The sequence below is a fragment of the Anarrhichthys ocellatus genome, unplaced genomic scaffold (assembly GCF_004355925.1).
Source record: "Anarrhichthys ocellatus isolate YVR2014 unplaced genomic scaffold, GSC_Weel_1.0 scaffold23, whole genome shotgun sequence".
Lineage (NCBI taxonomy): Eukaryota > Metazoa > Chordata > Actinopteri > Perciformes > Anarhichadidae > Anarrhichthys > Anarrhichthys ocellatus.
Window position 1 is genome coordinate 2,279,616 of NW_022280053.1, and position 17,310 is coordinate 2,296,925.

General features: G+C 40.3%; 1 protein-coding gene across 1 annotated transcript in view; it reads left to right on the top strand.

Annotated features, from left to right (window-relative positions):
• The window catches only part of lamc3 (laminin, gamma 3), a 98,052-nt gene extending 83,711 nt beyond the window's left edge, over positions 1–14,341 (top strand). The window contains exons 19-28 of the mRNA XM_031860425.1: positions 539–783; positions 1,977–2,053; positions 2,368–2,502; positions 4,443–4,662; positions 5,173–5,319; positions 6,717–6,819; positions 7,581–7,783; positions 8,960–9,100; positions 9,184–9,283; positions 9,848–14,341. Of these exons, the coding sequence (XP_031716285.1) occupies positions 539–783; positions 1,977–2,053; positions 2,368–2,502; positions 4,443–4,662; positions 5,173–5,319; positions 6,717–6,819; positions 7,581–7,783; positions 8,960–9,100; positions 9,184–9,283; positions 9,848–10,110 (1,634 nt within the window). The 3' untranslated portion in view covers positions 10,111–14,341. The remainder of the gene's footprint in view (positions 1–538; positions 784–1,976; positions 2,054–2,367; positions 2,503–4,442; positions 4,663–5,172; positions 5,320–6,716; positions 6,820–7,580; positions 7,784–8,959; positions 9,101–9,183; positions 9,284–9,847) is intronic.
• Positions 14,342–17,310: the final 2,969 nt, after the last annotated feature.

The following is a 17,310-nucleotide window of genomic DNA, read 5'->3' on the forward strand; positions in this document are numbered from 1 at the left end:
AACACCCACATACTTACACACACATACACACACATATAGTTACCAGGCCTTTATGACACTGGGTGGCCCAATAATGATTTAATGAGTATGTGGGAGCGACAGGCTCACTGTGCGGGCACACAGGAGCCAAACAAATCACACTGGGGCTCACACACACTTGTTATCTCTCATTTTATTTGACACAAAGTCAAAGAGACAAGCAAAGCATGTCACACAATGAAGCAACAAACACCCAGACATATTGTACTAATTGTACTCAGCTCCAGACTGGCTAAGCAGCCAGTAACACAAGAAATACCATTGAATACAAAGTGAGACTGTGACAAACGTGGACAGAATTCCCTGTGGTTTGGGGGGTTTTTTCTGACTACCAACAGGTAGACAGAAAGGATGAAAGTGTGAATTCACACAGAACATGAGCGATGTGTTAAAATACTGCGTTCTAGCTACAAAGAATTGGAGGAATGATGTTCTTGGTGAAATAATCCATGAAGGATTTAATGTGGTTATATTTTCTTTTTTCTCTTTGTTCTTTCAGAAGCTCGGGAGGCCTTCATAAAACAATTTTCCTTGCTGGAAGCTTCCGCAGGCACACTCTTAGCCCAGCTGCATGGCATTACTTCCACTTTGAACTGCAGCATCAGCATGACGGAGGAAGAGGGGAAGGAGAGGAGGAACGATGAAGGAAGCAGGAGTGTGTGTCAAACCTTCACTGAAACTATGTTCGCGGTCAGAGCGTCTCACAAACAGCTAAAGCAGGCAACACTGGACCTGGACAACATGGTAGGCGAATTAACCATATTGTTTCTTCAACATTGGGTTCATGGTCCACATAGTTAGAATGTATTCCAGGTATGTCATTGCAGAAAATGTTAGGAGCAGCTATAATGTAAGGGTTCACCCAGTCCACAAGCAGGCTGATATTGTTTGTAACACAATAGATTTGTTGTCCTTATTACTGGACACTGCAGTTTACTCCTTTTGATGGAGCTCCTCTGTGTAGATCACAGAGTTCCCCCAAGGCAAAACAATATTTCTTACCCACACCTCCACCACCCTCCTCCCTCCTCCATCTGCCTGGCAAATTCCCGCTTCCAAAGGAAAATCCAAAGACTGTTTGATGGACGCTAAAATTAACAACTTCTCACCATCTCACCAAGACGCTTTGCAGGAATCTATTATGGATACTGCTGCCATGTTATTCAGATTGTGGGAGATGAGAGAGAGAGAGAGCTTGTTTTGCCAGTGTTTAGCTCTCTATTTCAGATTGTGTGTCTGTGTGCGCGCAGGCACATTGTACCTCCGTAGCCCTTATCACTTGGGTAAGCCTGAAGCGGCAGCAATTTAATTCCATATTAATAAGCAGAGCAGCCATCCAAAATGAAGAAAGAATGCAAGTGTCAATTGGTGATTCGGTTTTCCCATTTTTATTTGCATTTTCTCAAATAAAATGTCACTCGGGGAAGAATTCAGCATTTGACTGGATACACATTACATTTATCAGGACAAAACTTGAGCGGATTTATTTTGAGGGAGGTTTTTTCCATAAACCCCTGCTTTGAACCTTTTAGAATACATATGCTTAAGAGGTTCATTAGATGAGTTTCACTATTTGCAGAATCAAAGCAATCCACAGGACACCATTTTTTAGCCTTGGCAGTCCAGAAAAGCATTTTAAATCGAGCCAAAGCTAATCTAATGAACCTCTACTCTTAATACAAATCTGTGCCCAGATTTACAGAACCGCTTTCACACAGATGCTACATTTTCTGAGCAAACAGCACAGCGTCTAAAGAAAAACTCTCCACTCAGCTGATGAAAAATGCCTTAAAGATTAGATTAAGACTCGAGTTCACATGATGAAAATCTACATGTCAAAACAGTCTGATGTCTCTTCAAGACCGGACCTTTCAGGGTTTTTTTTCATCTCTCAGGCCTGCTCAGCATCTTGCATTCCCTCTCTTCCTTTTTCATAGATCATTCCTTTTGAGGTGGTGTCAGAACCCAACAAATGGAACAATTTGGTCAATGACTCACAGGCCCTAATGAAAAGGTAAGACAAATCAATGGACCATTACAAGAAAAGACCACTGAAGTAATCTGTGGAACTTCGTCTCTCTTTGCTTCTACTTTTAGCGTGTCACTGACACTGGGGGTTAAGCCATTGTGAATCGATGCCCTTGGTCACTCAGAGTATGCAGCATTATTATGTGGTAGTTACACCAATCTAGACTGCAGGAAGAAGTCGTTGACACTGAAATCCATTTCATCTCTCCTCAGGCGGTTGTAATGCTCTGTTATTCTCTGTTACTCACTTCCTTTTTCTCCTCCTTTCACTTTGTCTTCCTTCCCCCCCATCCTTTGTAGTCACAGAGAAACAGCAGACCATATTGAGGCCATAGCCAGCAGGGCGGTAAGAGCCTCGGAGCAGACCTTCGGTTTCCTGATGGATCTACTGCAGGACAACTCCACAGAGGAGTACATCAGGAACCTAACGGAGCAGTGAGCACAATAAGGAATCCAAACACACGCCCACCCAGACGAGCACAAGAGAGAATGTCTCCCATTCACATAAAGCATCCTGTATTGAAAAATCCCAACAAGCTGCATGACTCCCTAGATTATTGTGCTTTCGCAGTATATTTCTAACAAAGTGCACCTATCCCTGTATAACAGCTCGAGGTCCTCTTCTTCACAGCAGCCTTTTAAAGCGCATTGGAGTTTAGGAGTAAGACATTTAGCCACAGGGGGACAGCTTCTCTCCACTGTAAGCCTATTGCTTTCTTGGATTTGCCGCACGCTCGCTGCATCTCCTAGCGTGTGATTGCTCTGAGGATTATCCTGAATGCCAGACAGAATGATGCAAAAGCCCTCCGGTGGCCATGATGAGAGCAAGAAGCGAGGAACTCAAAATTGATTACCCCCTTCTAACAGTAGTCAGCTCAGTTCAGGAGAGTTCTGTTAATCTCTGGAGCGCTGCTGTATGATAGTGTGTGTGTGTGTGTGTGTGTGTGTGTGTGTGTGTCAGTTTACAGGATGTGAATTGAGCAGTTTATGCACAGATGGGCAGCATGAAATTGTATTTCCTACACATACTGTATGTCCCCATGCGTTGGTACTTCAGCTCAGATCAGATATATTTTTTAGGCTGGACAGCTATCCAATCAGAGAAATGACAAAAATATCTAACCAGCCGCTAACAACAAGCATGTATTACTTACAAGCATGTATTACTTAACTTGATACAGTATTTCCACATTCTGCTACTTTATACGTGCATAGTCACATTTCAAAGAGAAATATTGTAATATTCACTCCCCTACATGTATTAAACATATATAATTACTATCTACTTGTGAAATTAAGTATTTACATAAAATGATTAGGTAGACTAGACTTAGACACTGGGCTGGCAACATCTGGACTAAGTTACCTAACTGTATTAAAGTAGTTAAAACTAGCTCCACCTTGACCAGCTACAACAGTACAATAGTACTAATGCATCAGTCTCAACAATACTATGTAGTATAAGATAAAAATATATTAGTGACAGGGGCCATTTCTCTTCAGAATGAGTGTTTTTATACTTGTTATACTTAAAAAGTATTAATGTAATACTTCTTTTACTTGCAATGGAGTATTTTTACATTGTTGTATTGATACTTTTACTTTACCAGACCTTTGCCATATGGGTTGTTTTGAAAGGCATCTTCCAGCATTTCAGTGTTCTACCAAACATATTATTTATTATACTATATTGATCCCTTTAAGGGGGAAATTTGTCTCTGCATTTGACCCATCCCTGTATATAGGGAGCAGTGGGCTGCCAATGACAGGCGCCCGGGGAGCCGGGGGTTCAGTGTATTGCTGAGGTACACTTCGACACGTGACACGTCCCAGTCGAGGATATTAAATTAAAATATTGTATAAATGAATAATTTTAACTACCCAAGAGAAGGGCGTGTGCTTGTTGCTGAACACATTTGAAAAAAAGTGAAAGTGTCACACTGTGAATCCATGTGTTTCTGCTCTGTTGAGGCAAAATAGATTGGATATCATTACAGCTGTGGAGGTGATAAAAATGGCACTTTAACATCTACTGCTCTGTGCCTTTCGTGAATTCATCATGCTTTCTTTGTAAAATGCTGCCTTCCCTTTTAATCCTCTTTACTTAGATATAACAAGCTGCCTTGTCTTGTTCCCACATGTATATTGATTTAAACAGCATGATGTTTTTTAGGTTTCTCTTACCAACGCTTACCAACGCTGAAATTGAATATACTGAATCATGTGCAAAATATGTGATGCTCTAATGAGTCTGCAGCATTTACAGTTATAAATCAAGTGAACAGAAAACATCCTGATGTTTGATAGTGTCCATTACAGTACACTACATTTTACAGCGTTTTCTCTGCTGTCTTTTTCTCCGTCTTATATCTCAGAATAACACAAATGCAGCAGCAGAAGGAGAACCTGACGGCACAGGTGAATGAAACTGCGGCCAAACAGCTGGCCCTGGAGGAGGAAGCTGCTGGTTTAGAGCTTGCCCTGGGTAACATCACATCATCCTTACATCAGTTGGCTCCGACAGATGCCAGCCCATCACCGGAGCCTCACCAAACGCAGCTCAACCAAACACGTCCAACCAACCGTACAACAGAGGTCAGTTTGGACAGCACCTGCAGAGTACAAATGGAATTTGAAGCATTATTATGTTACATTATAGACCCATGAGTGGATCATTTAGTCTAATTAAAGTTTGATAGCGGCACATATTATATAAGAAACACATCTGGGACATGTAACTAGGGTAATATACTGATACACGTATTTAATTTTTTGAAGAGTGGGCAGTTACCTCCACATCATTTTTTTTTTTCTTTCTTCCTTTTACATTTGGCAAGCAGAGAGGGACACTGAGTAGGCACAGGAGAGAGGATCCTGGCAGGATTTGTTGCTCATGGGGGTACATGTTGTTCCAGAGGAGGGTGATTAACCACCGCAGCCTCTCTGAGCAGACAAAAAATTGAAAAAGGGCACAGAAATAGGCCAATTTGCCCTCTGAAAATGACTGATTAAAGGCAGAATGTTTTGTCAAAACTGATAGAGAAAGCGAAATGGGATTTGTTTAATAAAAGCATTAAAGTTGTGTATTGTTTGCTTCCTGTTTAGTGGGGTGAGGACCTGCTAAAACAAAATGAAGAGCTGGACAAACAAATTCAGACCCAAGACAATCTCATCAGTAGGATCAGAGAGGAGATGGAGCCTCTAAAACAGACCGCCAGTAAGAAACTGGAACTGCTGGATGACAATAGTGAGGTGAGTAAATATACCGCACATGTGACTTCATGTCTTTATACTTTGAATGTATATTGAATTTTAATTTGTAATGCTCAGTGTGAAGTTTATTAGCCATGCTAGCAGCTCTGTGAACAGCTCTGTTCGTCCAGACTGAAATATCTCAACAACTATCAGACGGATTGCCACGGCATTTTCTACAGATATTCAAGGTTCCCAGAGGATGAATTTAAGTACCCCCGTGAGATTCACTTTTGTGGTTGAAAATGAAAATTTAATTTACAACATTTTAATTGAATCATAAATCCCATTTAACATCTGGTCAACTCCTGGGAGGATTTCCGTCATACTTGTTGCAGACGTTCATGTCCCCCTCGGGACGAATTGTAATGACTATCCATTTTGCTCCGTCATCAAATGATAACCAAATACCTGCAAAACTTTTTCATCAGCCTCTTTGCTAATTAGCAAATGTTTGCATGGTTACTCAGGGTGACCCTGAATAGTCGACTACTCGATCTACGGAGCCTGATTTGACGACCAATCTCGCAATCGAATCTCCTCGTGGCGGAAAAATGTGGTTATGAAACAAAGGATTATTCCATTCAGGCTATATGGGGGTAATGAATGTCTGATTTTACAAGGAATTGCTTGGTTTCTTCCAATAAATGTGGTATAAATATCAGCCTATCAATAATACTGTTAATCAGAATTTGAAAACAACTCATGTGCTTTCAATCAATCTCCTTAGAGTGTGTAAATAAATCCCCATGTAGACTAAGTTGCACTATCCAAATAACAACAACATATGGCTACTGTTACAAAATCAAAGAATACATTCATATTTCAAACCACTCGCACGAGAACGTAACACTATCAGAGAGCTAGATATGTTTTGAATTTATGAAGGATTCTCTTCAATCAGCAGGGGGAGGCACGTAGAACAATTTGTTGCCGCTTGCGTCTCCCTCTCCCAGTTTTTCTTCTCTCTGTGGATTGCTGCAATGGTGGGAAAATGGAATTAGGGCCAAAAGTCCAATCTACTACCACAAAAACAAGCAAGCAGGCTAAGAAACCGTGTCTGTCGCTCTGTTTCAGCACTTTGGAAAGCGCCACATCTACACACAAACACAACACAAACCGCGCGGTCTATTATCTGAAACAACAGCTCAGTGATTGCCACATGTATCTCGCCCGTACATTTTTGGGGTTTTATTAATTTTCTTTCAAATCAATGAGCAAAAAAAGAAAGCTTGCTGACATTCGCATTTATGACATCACAGAGCTGCTAGCATGGCTGTAGACTTGTACAGTATTGCTTAGACACTAATGCTGTCGTCTCCTCAGTTCGCCTTGATATCAGCTTTGAATACACTTTAGCTGAGGTCATGTTTCCTCTTACGTGTCTTTCTTTCAAGCTGCAAGCTCACGTTCGAGGGGCAAAGCTCACGGCGTTGTCGTCCGTGGTGACAGGGAAAGGGGTGGAATCCGACGCCATCGCCCTGCACAGAGAAGTAGAATGTGAGTCTCTTCCTCACGTCTTTCTATCTATCTGGCTTGTTTCTCTTTTTCACTCTCTTCGCTGTCTGTCTTGCAATGTTTGTTTTTGTTGAACGTCCAACTGAATTATTCCACTCAAATTGAAATGTCAAGTGCAGAGTCTGAAAACAAATACAAGAGCAACAGACTGAACTCTTAGGATAATAAACATGTCATCACCATTGTAACATTTTGACCTAATTGTCACGTATTGAAAGCAGCAGCGTCAAATGCAATGAAGTGTTGGCGGGTTGGAGGTTTATGATACGTGAAGAGAATCTTAAGAGATTTTGTCTCCTCAGACTTGCGTTGAAATAGTAAAGTAGCACAGAATAAGGATGAATGAAGAAAATCTAATTCAGTAGACAATAATCTACTTGAATCCACTGTTTGATTAATCAAAAGTAAGCTGAAGCTTTTACGATGAATCATCTGGTCCTACATGAACACAAATATTTCTCACAGTTTGACCATGTTGGGTTACTGCACATGCGATAAATCTGTATTTGTGATGTTGTCTGATCTCTTCTCACTGTTTCAAGTTGGTGGGCCTGAGTTGGAAATATGTGATGCCCCATACATCAATGCACCAATCAGGATTTATTAATTTGACGCTCTGGATGTCTTTTTCCTAACTTTAATTTAGTTTATTTATTCATGATTATTTTATTTAATAGAAGATTCAAGACAACGTTCTCAGGGCTTTAATCCTACTGCCGGCCTTCTTCCCGATCTCCACTCAGACATGGTGAGGGAGTGGCCCCGTCGGCAGGCCCAGACCAAGGCTGCAATGAAGAAGGAAAAACCCCTGGAGGAAAAGGTTCTAGCTGATGTCAGGAAAAAGGTCTCACAAATCAAGAAGATGCTAAAACCAGCGCTGGAAAACTCCAGCCTCTCCAGCAACACCACAATGGAGGCGGAACAGACAGCCCATGCTGTGGCAAAGGTATGTGTGCTGTTTTTTTTGTTTAATCTAGTGTCATAATAGGGATCAAATTTGGAATTTATCCAATTGGTGGTTTGATACCTGGCTCCTCCTGTCCACATGTTGAAGTGTCCTTTGGGCATATCGGATGGGATAAAAGCATCATATCTGCAGTTGTACCAGCATTGTCATTATGAGCATATTTGCACGCTGATGTGCCCAAACACATCCTCACAGAGCCACTTGCATGGCTGTAAACTTTAGCGTCCCATTTTACACCCGGCGCAAAGCGAAGCACAGCGCAACTGTCATTGCTAGTTTCAGAACGACGAAGTTGTGTGTCGTGATGAGTGCACAAGTGATATTTTCATGCCTTGTGTGGACAGTGCACACACGCCTCCGTCTGCGCTCAGCGTTTCGTCATCTTTCTGTGTTTGCGAGTGTAGACGTAGGCTACTTCAAAGTTTGAGCCTTATATCTCCGCTCATTACAAACCATCTCTCCCTCGGAGCCCCGCTGCAAGCCCGAGTGTAATGCAGCCTCTATATTCAGCACCTTCTATCAATGGGACAAACAGCAGACGGAGTGCCCTTTAAATCTGTAAACACAATATGAAACGCATTGAAGACAATTCGAGGGCTGTACCGAATCGTTGGAAGCTTCATAGCTTTATTCATAACGTTTTTATTCAAATTTGAAAACTGCACATCTTTTTTCTTTTGCATGCCTATTCATTCTGCTTGAATACAGCATTTCTGCACGTTTGCAGAGAAAGATCAGGCAACACTGATATTAATAGTATAATGCTATTTGTAGAATTAAATGCCAGTGGCGGCTGCATAGGATTCGAGTCGTGTGATCCAAACATGTCCAATAACTCCAGAGCTGAGTGATACATGTAATCATTTCCAAAATTCACAACATGTTTTTATCTGACAAAATATTCTGCTTCAATCTATATTTGTTGGCGTTCTACCTTTTCCAATTTGCTGGATCTGCCATTTAGATAGCAACGTGCCAGGTGCAGGCATGTTGAGTTGGACACGCCCTAAATGCACTCGCACCATTCTCTTTAGACCGTGTGCTATAGTTTAAATATGGTCCTTAGTCTTGCTCTGTAACTAATCAAAACATCTTCAATATTCGGGTATTGTTTGTCTTTCCTTAGTTCTATTTGTCCTCTCTCTTTGTGTGCAGGAATCCAAAGCCATTCTGACCCAGGCCAGGCATACCAGGACTGCATCTGCTCACCTTAGCTCCCATATAGACGCCGCTTTACAACAGCTGACTGAGCAGGAGATGCTAGCTGACAGAGTCAACTCCCAGATCATCTTAGAGGTACCTAACACAGACATATATACATTCAAACAGCAGAGTCTATGCTTACTGATCTGTTCTTCCTGTGTGCACCTCATTTCCAGCCTGACGTGTCCCTGAATAGTGTTATGGAAGACATGGAAGCTGCCAAGCTCCAGTTAAAGGCCTATTCTGTTACACTAACCGAGCTAATCAGCAAGATTGGTAAGTCACTCCCTTATAGATCATCTTCACTGCTGGCACCTTTTTAGTCTTCCATATCTATAAAACTCGTTAATCATCATTATATCTTAAATGTCAAATCACTAAAGAGCTCTTTGCATTTTAATGCCTCATTTAACATGGAAATATTTCCCAGATTGGTATCCCCATGGTAAAGTAAGAGTAACTGCCGTTCATGTTTTCCAGCAGCATTTTCCCTGTGGGTAAATATCAGTGTGTAAGAATCATTCAGTGGCGTCTTTCTGACGTAATATTATCTGACCTATTCATTCAAACACATTTCTTGTATCATGTTTTGTACAATTAGTTGAACTAAGTATAATGACAGGGACCTTTCACTCCGTGGTGCTTATGTTAACATGATTGAGAGGATAATGACCAAATCACTGTAATTAGGTCATCATGGCTGATTCCCCCCCCGTCCCCCCACTTGAATCACTAATGTAGGACCAACGCTTACAAACCACCATCGAGCAAAATTTCTGACGCCTCCATCTGTGGTTGCCTCTTTCTCCAACTGTCCTCTCTCTTGCACGTCCCGAACAGATGGGAACGTGCCGCTGGAGCGCTTTGACCGGATCTTGGATGAGACAGCACGCCGCCTGAGCATGCTTCGCGGGAGTGTTGAGAGCCCGACGCTGGGCTCGAAGATCCAGAAGCTGCAATTGGCCGCTAAGGAACAGCACAGCAGGATGTCCTTCATTGAACAGGACTTACAGGAGATCAGGGAGGAGAGAGACAGTCTCAGGGACATCACTTTAAACCTGCCTCAGTCATGCCCCCAGGCCACAGGTGCAGGTAAAGGCTAGATACTGTAGATGACAAGCATTGGGTCATGATAAAACAGCTGAACATCATAGAAGTCTGAGGATTTTGTTAATAAAAAGGGGCTGGGCCGTTTTTTTATTATTATTCTGCTTCAAAAAGGTCAGTTATATCCTTAAATTCTTTTCTTTTTCCATCTGTTGCCCCAGGGTACGTTTTATTTTACCACGGATTTTGTTAATAAAAGGGTCTACGGTCGTTTTTTATTATTCTGCTTCAAAAAAGTCCGTTTTATCATTAAATTCTTCCCTTTTTCATGCTTTTGGCCCCAAGATACATTTTATTTTACCACCTTGATACACACACACACACACACACTCCCACCAGAAGACGTGGATTCTCCACTGTCTCCTATGATTTACACCTAATCTTTTTTCCCTTCATTTCTTTTTCCCACTCAACAACATCAAAACTTTAATTTCATCGTGAATAATAAGCAGCCGTTCTGAACTGCTGGAGTGCCCTGTCAAGTTTAAAATAATGCTGATTTTCCTTTGTGGGGGTAAGAGGTGAGTCTGAGTGCTCCTTCAGACTGACACATTCATTTACACTTGAGCTCTCTTTCATCAGCCTGGCTTAATTAACAATTAGTCCCCTTGGCCTCAGTGGGGTTCAGGTCAGGCTTCAAGAGCACACAACCTGTGTTTGGGATTCTCACAGTGCCTACCTCTCTGTTTTTGTGGTTACTATCAAATGGTCAATATTCCTTGATTTGGGGTCACGGTCTTGGTCACACTTTCTGACTTCTGATGACCAAAATGTGAAAGCTAATTACCTTTGTATTGTGAAAATGACTCATGGAGTGATGGTTTACCAAAATACACTTTTTTCCTGTTTTTAATCATGTTGAATAACTGATCAGGAATCAGATTCAGACAAATGGTCTCATCCAACCAGTTCCAGTTAGACACGTATAGTAATTGTTTTGAGTATGTAAGGCCGTCACATAGAAACCATTACAAAATAAAGTATACTTAAAAGGGCCATTTTGCATATTAAAATGTCTCAATTTTTGTACAACAATGGAAATAAAGGAGCTGCTCACAGCTGATTAAAAGCTTACATTCGTAGATGATAGTTCAAGGAACTCTCAAAAAAAAAGATAATAATAAATTAAATATTCAGCCCTTAGAAAATATTCTTGCTGTTTGTGATATTTCAAAAATGTAATGTGGCAGACTTCCAGAAGGACATCAGAGTTTGATTAACATCTATTAACTCACATCTTGTTTAATTTCCTTTTAGTACCAAACGGTTAATTACATTTGTCTCTTCTGCAGTAGAATAGTGCACAGTGTCAACCTTTGTACATAAATGAGCATGTAGTTGTTTGGAAGATTTAGGAAATACGCATATTTGCTTCTTTTCTTTTCTCCATGAGTTGAATAAGAAGATCCTTACCACTCTCATGTCTGTACGCTAAACGTGAAGCTACACCTTTTTGACTTTTTGCCAGCACCTCGAAAGCTCACTAATCAACATGTTGCATCCCATTTGCTTAATCTGTAAAAGACAGAAAGTGTAAAAACCACAACTCTCCAGTGACACACCATTTTTTGTTTCGTGTTATATCTCCTTAAACAAGATATAGGATGTTAATTAGACCCTCTTACTCATAGATTGTGGAGGTTTATTCTAATTAAATACTGTACAACATTTGTAGTCAGTGTTTAGCTTTTTGAAACACCAGAAATGAAATGTGCACAGCCGGTACTGTTTTCTTTTCTATGACACATCTAAGGGCGATGCGCCGTATGTTGTACAAGGTCAGTGAACAGCAGTGTCTCTGCACATTCACGGAAATTCATCATGAATGCAGCTCTGAATGTTAAGAAGTAAAAGTAGTAATTTTCAGTCCGTTTAGCGGCAAAGTAGAGACGAGTGTCATTGCCATATGAAAATGAAATCCAAATCAAGACTGGCGAGAGGTAAGGAAATGGAAAATGGCAAAGTTCTTAAAACCATTGCTTTATTGAAATATTCATGCTTCGTAGTCGTACTGTAGTAAATACTGAAACTGTTTTTTTCTGATGGGTTCCAAAAGCACAGACGATGTGCGTGTATTGATTCATATAGTTGACATTGTCTCGATTTTTGGTAATTTCGTGTCCAACTGAGTGGCTGCATCACCTGCTGGACTGCCGTTGAGCTTCGGTTTCAGATTTTAGAGTCAGTAAGTAGTCGGCAACAATATCGGCGAAGGTCATTTTGGCTCCACATATTTTAAATTTGTAGAAATTGCGCAGAAAGCCTTTTTTAACGACAACCATTACAGCTGTATTGCTGTGGCACAGGTAAAAGCAAATGTCTTTAAACTTGAATGATTAGTTAGACAATAAAGAGTTATACTGGAAAAGAAAGACGGTTGTGTCTCCCAAGCTACATTGTATTACCTCACACATCTCAGATCTGTTACTTGGAGTTCTCATTAAAGGAGAAGAAAAAGTTTGCTGCTGAACAGTTCAAGAAGAGAAATGAGTGCATCAGAAGAACTCTCATCACTTACTATGATCCCACCTATTTCAACACTTACAGAATACAGTAACAACAGTCTTCCAGCCTGTAATGTGGTTCTATCAGTGTTGCTTTCTGCTAACTTTCAAACCGCATCTTCGTCTTTCATTCTTTGATGAACTCGTCTCCGTCATTCTACTGGAAACACAAGCAGTTGTATTGCAGTCAGTCAGTCAGTTGTATTGCAGTCAGTGCTGAAGATGGGGAAATTCTAAAAAGCATGGCACCAACAGCAAATGTAAAGGATTTTAAAGACAATAACTGTGTTTTGGACAACAAAGCTGTGTTAAAATGACAGACGTTAAAGAAATTTAAAATGTGCAGCTCCTTGCTAAATCACTGTACCTTTACATAAACCTAAGGGCTTCTTGTCTTTGGGATATCTTGGGGGCTGTCAATGTAAAGGTAAGAATGAAACACAGACAGTATACATGGATAAATATACTGTTTGATTGAACGAACAGTATTTTAAGACATTGCAGTAAAAATGTATTCAGGAAGATCCTAATCAATAACATCTCTTCAATCAATCCCTGTGGAACACCCCCACCCATAACATTTCGACTGTCAAAGTTTTCTATTTGCACAAATATGAACTCTGGTTTTGCCAAAAAAAAGTTTCTCCCACAGAGAAAACCCATGTCCATAAAAGGGAATCAACACGAGCAGAGAAGTAAGAGTTGGTTGAGTGATATTAAGCCGAGAGCCAAACAGAAACTGGCAGTGAACCATAGATGCTATTTGGCTATCCTGGTGTGTGTGGGAGGGGGGGGGGGTTAATTACCAACCGCTCCTTGACATCTATAGGATACATCAACCTTCACATTTCTCCCCTCGTTTCTCAACATGAACGCTGGCAGTCAGACAGTATGTTGGATCTCTTTCACACAGCTTACCATGTGCTGAGGATAGATTGCTAGAATGAACAAAATCTTATACCTTCCCCAGGAAAAAACATGTCTATGTCAATTTAGCTGTTTTAAAACCAACAGGAAACTGGTAATGCCACAAAAAAATAGCACAGAAGCCAGATACCTGACATGGTCTGAGCAGGCAACAACAAGTGCAAATCCTCGACATCAAAGATAGTCGCTGACACGCCCCCTACTGCGCCTCTCGCCCCACCTCACAGCTAGTCATCACATGAGTTAAGGAGAGGAAACTAAATATGTGTGTAACCCTAAAATATCTTTTCCACCCAAAACCATGACATGTCCCACGTCAGAAAAAAAAACTGAGCCGCTGTCTTCCTCATCCCTGTTATTTTCTTTGGTATCGAGCAATAACACAGTGGCTGTGAGTGTGAGCATGCTGTAAGTACGGACTATAGATTAAACAGGCTCAGAACAAGAGGAAAACGAAATGTCAGATGAGTCTTGAATATAAGTCCACATAACTGCAGAGGGATTTGTGCTGTGACTCACCTCTTCAAATCATGTAAACATATGCAAATAAATGCTTTTCCGTTGCCATCAATGCATTGTTATTTGTATATAAAAACAGAAATGTATTTTAAACCCTGTCTCGGGCATATTTCTCCTCCTTGCAGCTCGTTATCTGCCCCACAAGATAGTATTATATTCAAAACATTGAAAATAATACATTTTGCTTAATTTTACTGCAGAGCGTCTTGTACTCAAAACATGCTGCAGTAAATTCCTCACGTTTAAAGTTCTGCACAAAAGCTGTTCCAAAATGTTCATATATGTGTGCTAATGAAACCAAAGCAAATTGACACAGAATTACAAAAATCGTGAATATTGGTCCTTTAAATATAATAATTCTGTGTATTGGAGTGGTTCCACTAATGATAGTGTGTAATGGAGGAGTCAGACTGTGGCGCGACAGGACTGAAAACAGATCATCTTCTCGCATTGCAATGCGTGGAATCATTCAAGTTGAAACTATAAAGAAAAGGGCTTTGCATGATGAAATCATTGTAACCTCATTTACAATCACACCTTGTGCCGAAAATCCTGTTGCATTTCCCACTGATGATGAACACACTGTGAGTCCTGTTGGGAAATGTTAAGCTTTAACGGAGCTCAAATGAACTATGAAAGCTAGTGTGCGTGTGTGTGTGTGTGTGTGTGTGTGTGTGTCTTCAATGGAGAGTGATAATGTTAATAAATAATTGGCAGATGATAGTGAAATATTAATATCAAACACAAAATCATATGGCACCAAAATGATGCAACAGGTATATTTAAAAAACAGAAGCCACACAGAGATGATTGATAGGAAAGCTGACCAATATTTTGTGAATGTAAAGATTATTTGGGGGCAGTGCAACAAGCTGTAAACACAACACTGACATACTATTTAACTCTGTTTTGGTCGCCACTAACTCCTGAGGGAAATATCTGTCTCTTTAGCTGCTCTTAGCTGCTCTTTTATCAGAGCAGAAAACATCTGCCTGCTACATCTAGAAACATTCAGAGCATTGAGACTCAACCAAAACTGTACTTGTGCGCATGTTTTTGTGTTATTCTTGGCTGGAGCTCATTTTGAAAAAATATATGCATTCAAATATTGTTTTAAAAAAAAAATGGCTCAGGTTGACTGACGTGTTATACCCTCTAGTACAGGCAGGTAGATGATAAAGCAAAGCTCTACACACTCTCCTTGCTGTTCAGGTCTGTATTACAGATTTATCACTGCTCTTTGTCTCTTATCACATATTTTCTCATTTATTTTTTACAGTTTAAATGAAATTTTTAGCTCTGCGTGGTCTACTAAATGTAATGGAAATGGAAAAGTTTTTTATGGTAAAGCAGTCATGCAAATATAATTGTACTTGAGAGATTCACTTGCGAGATAGTGATTTGAAGTTTGGGAAATCTCAGAGGTGGAACAGCTTTTTTTAGTCATGGTTCAGCCCGCTCTGTTGGAGTTTAAATGTGTCCTAGAAACACAAGCACCTGCTGGGGAGAGATGAGGCATAGTTGTAGGCTAATTACAACATTCGTCATATGTGTGTTTACGTGGATAAGGAACGCACGTTTAACAGGTCACCCTCCCTGTGGTGAGGATTGATTGTGATTGACAATTGGAAACAGGTGTGCGACTTTATTTTATTCCTTCTTTATGTGAGCGACTGTCAGATAATGAAGGAAAACCGTTCCGTGTCAGATGATATTCTGTTAAGGTCTGTGCTCTTGGATAAATGATATGTGTGTGCTAAATTCTGACGTCATCAGTAACTGATTTGTGGTTTTGTACATTCTGTGAAAGCGTGCAGCTGTTTAGGTCCCCCCATGTTTACCTGGGCAGATGGTACAACCCAGTTTAGGTGTGGCTGTTAAGGTGAAATGCGAGTCACTGGTTTGTAATTCAGGAGAAAGAGGAATGCTTGAAGGTGTGTGATTTCTTTTTACTTCACTTATAAGTTGTTTTTGTTTCACCTCCCGGGGTTTGTTTTAGGCATTTGGTTCTTTTTCATTTAGAATTTCATAAAACTGGGGATTCTGCCTACAGTTGTTGTTTTTTCATCATCCCTCCCTATGTTTTCTGTTACCACATAACAACCTGCCAGCTTTTATTTGGGGTGTCAGTGCTACAAAATTAAGAATAGCTGTATAATCTCTCCCTGAATTCTGACAACATGCAATATTTGGTAAAATATGTCTGTGAATAATTACATAAACATGGAAAGAAGTAGGAACCTTTCAAACTAAAAATCAAATAAGTCAAATGTTTTTCTTCAAGTGTTATCTAGCCATGCAGATTGTGTTGGTTGTGACTAAACAAGGACAATGAAAGGAACAACATTTTCCAATGATCGAAAAATGGAAAAACACTATTTGAAGAAGTAGGGGACTGTAAAAGGATGATGTGATTTACTGTATCTACCAAGCTCAGTGCATTTTTCTGGGGTTGAAAGGCTTAGAAAACCATCCCAAGGACAGGTGTGTAATGCAAAATATGATGGAGGAGCTTTCAGTTTTTAGTCCCCATATATATCCAGTATGCCTTGCAAATTGTCAATGATAGAGTCAGGTCATAAACAACAATACACTTTGGAAGGTCTGTTGAGAGCGTAAGAAACCTGAGAGAGTCGGAGGGAATGAAACCTGAAGCCAAGTTGTTTTTCTCCTCGACAGGTAAGTGCAGTTTACGTTATCTAGCGTTTATTAGCTGGACTATTGCTGTCAGGGGAACTTGTATAGCCTCAATAACTCCACTTCTCAAAAAAAAAACCCAGTGCCGAGCTGTGAAGGTTTGAGCCTGACGAAGACAAAAGCCCAACTGGTTCGTTATGTGTGTTACTCAACTAATAAATGTTTTTGTGCTTCTTTGTGATTGAGGACTTTTTGTGTGTTGTCTTCTTTATTTCGTGCTGCAAACATGTCATTCAATAATGGGAACAAATAGAAATCCTCTTTCATCAGTTCTTGTAACCATGAGACTGCAAAGAACTTTAGTCGTTTGAATTTTTTTTTTTTTTATGTTATTCAGTGTGGAGAAGTATAGATTTTTCTCAACATATTAAAGGGACAGGTACCACTAGGAAAGGAGATATTTATTGTAATGTGACCATTTACAAGGTCTACTACAAGCCTCTTGTACAGTGCAAACCCCTACAAATGTGGAAACTGAATTGTTTGTATTTCACTATATAGTTGAAATAAAGTACCAGAATGAAAAGCTTTGACATGGCCTTTCTCTCA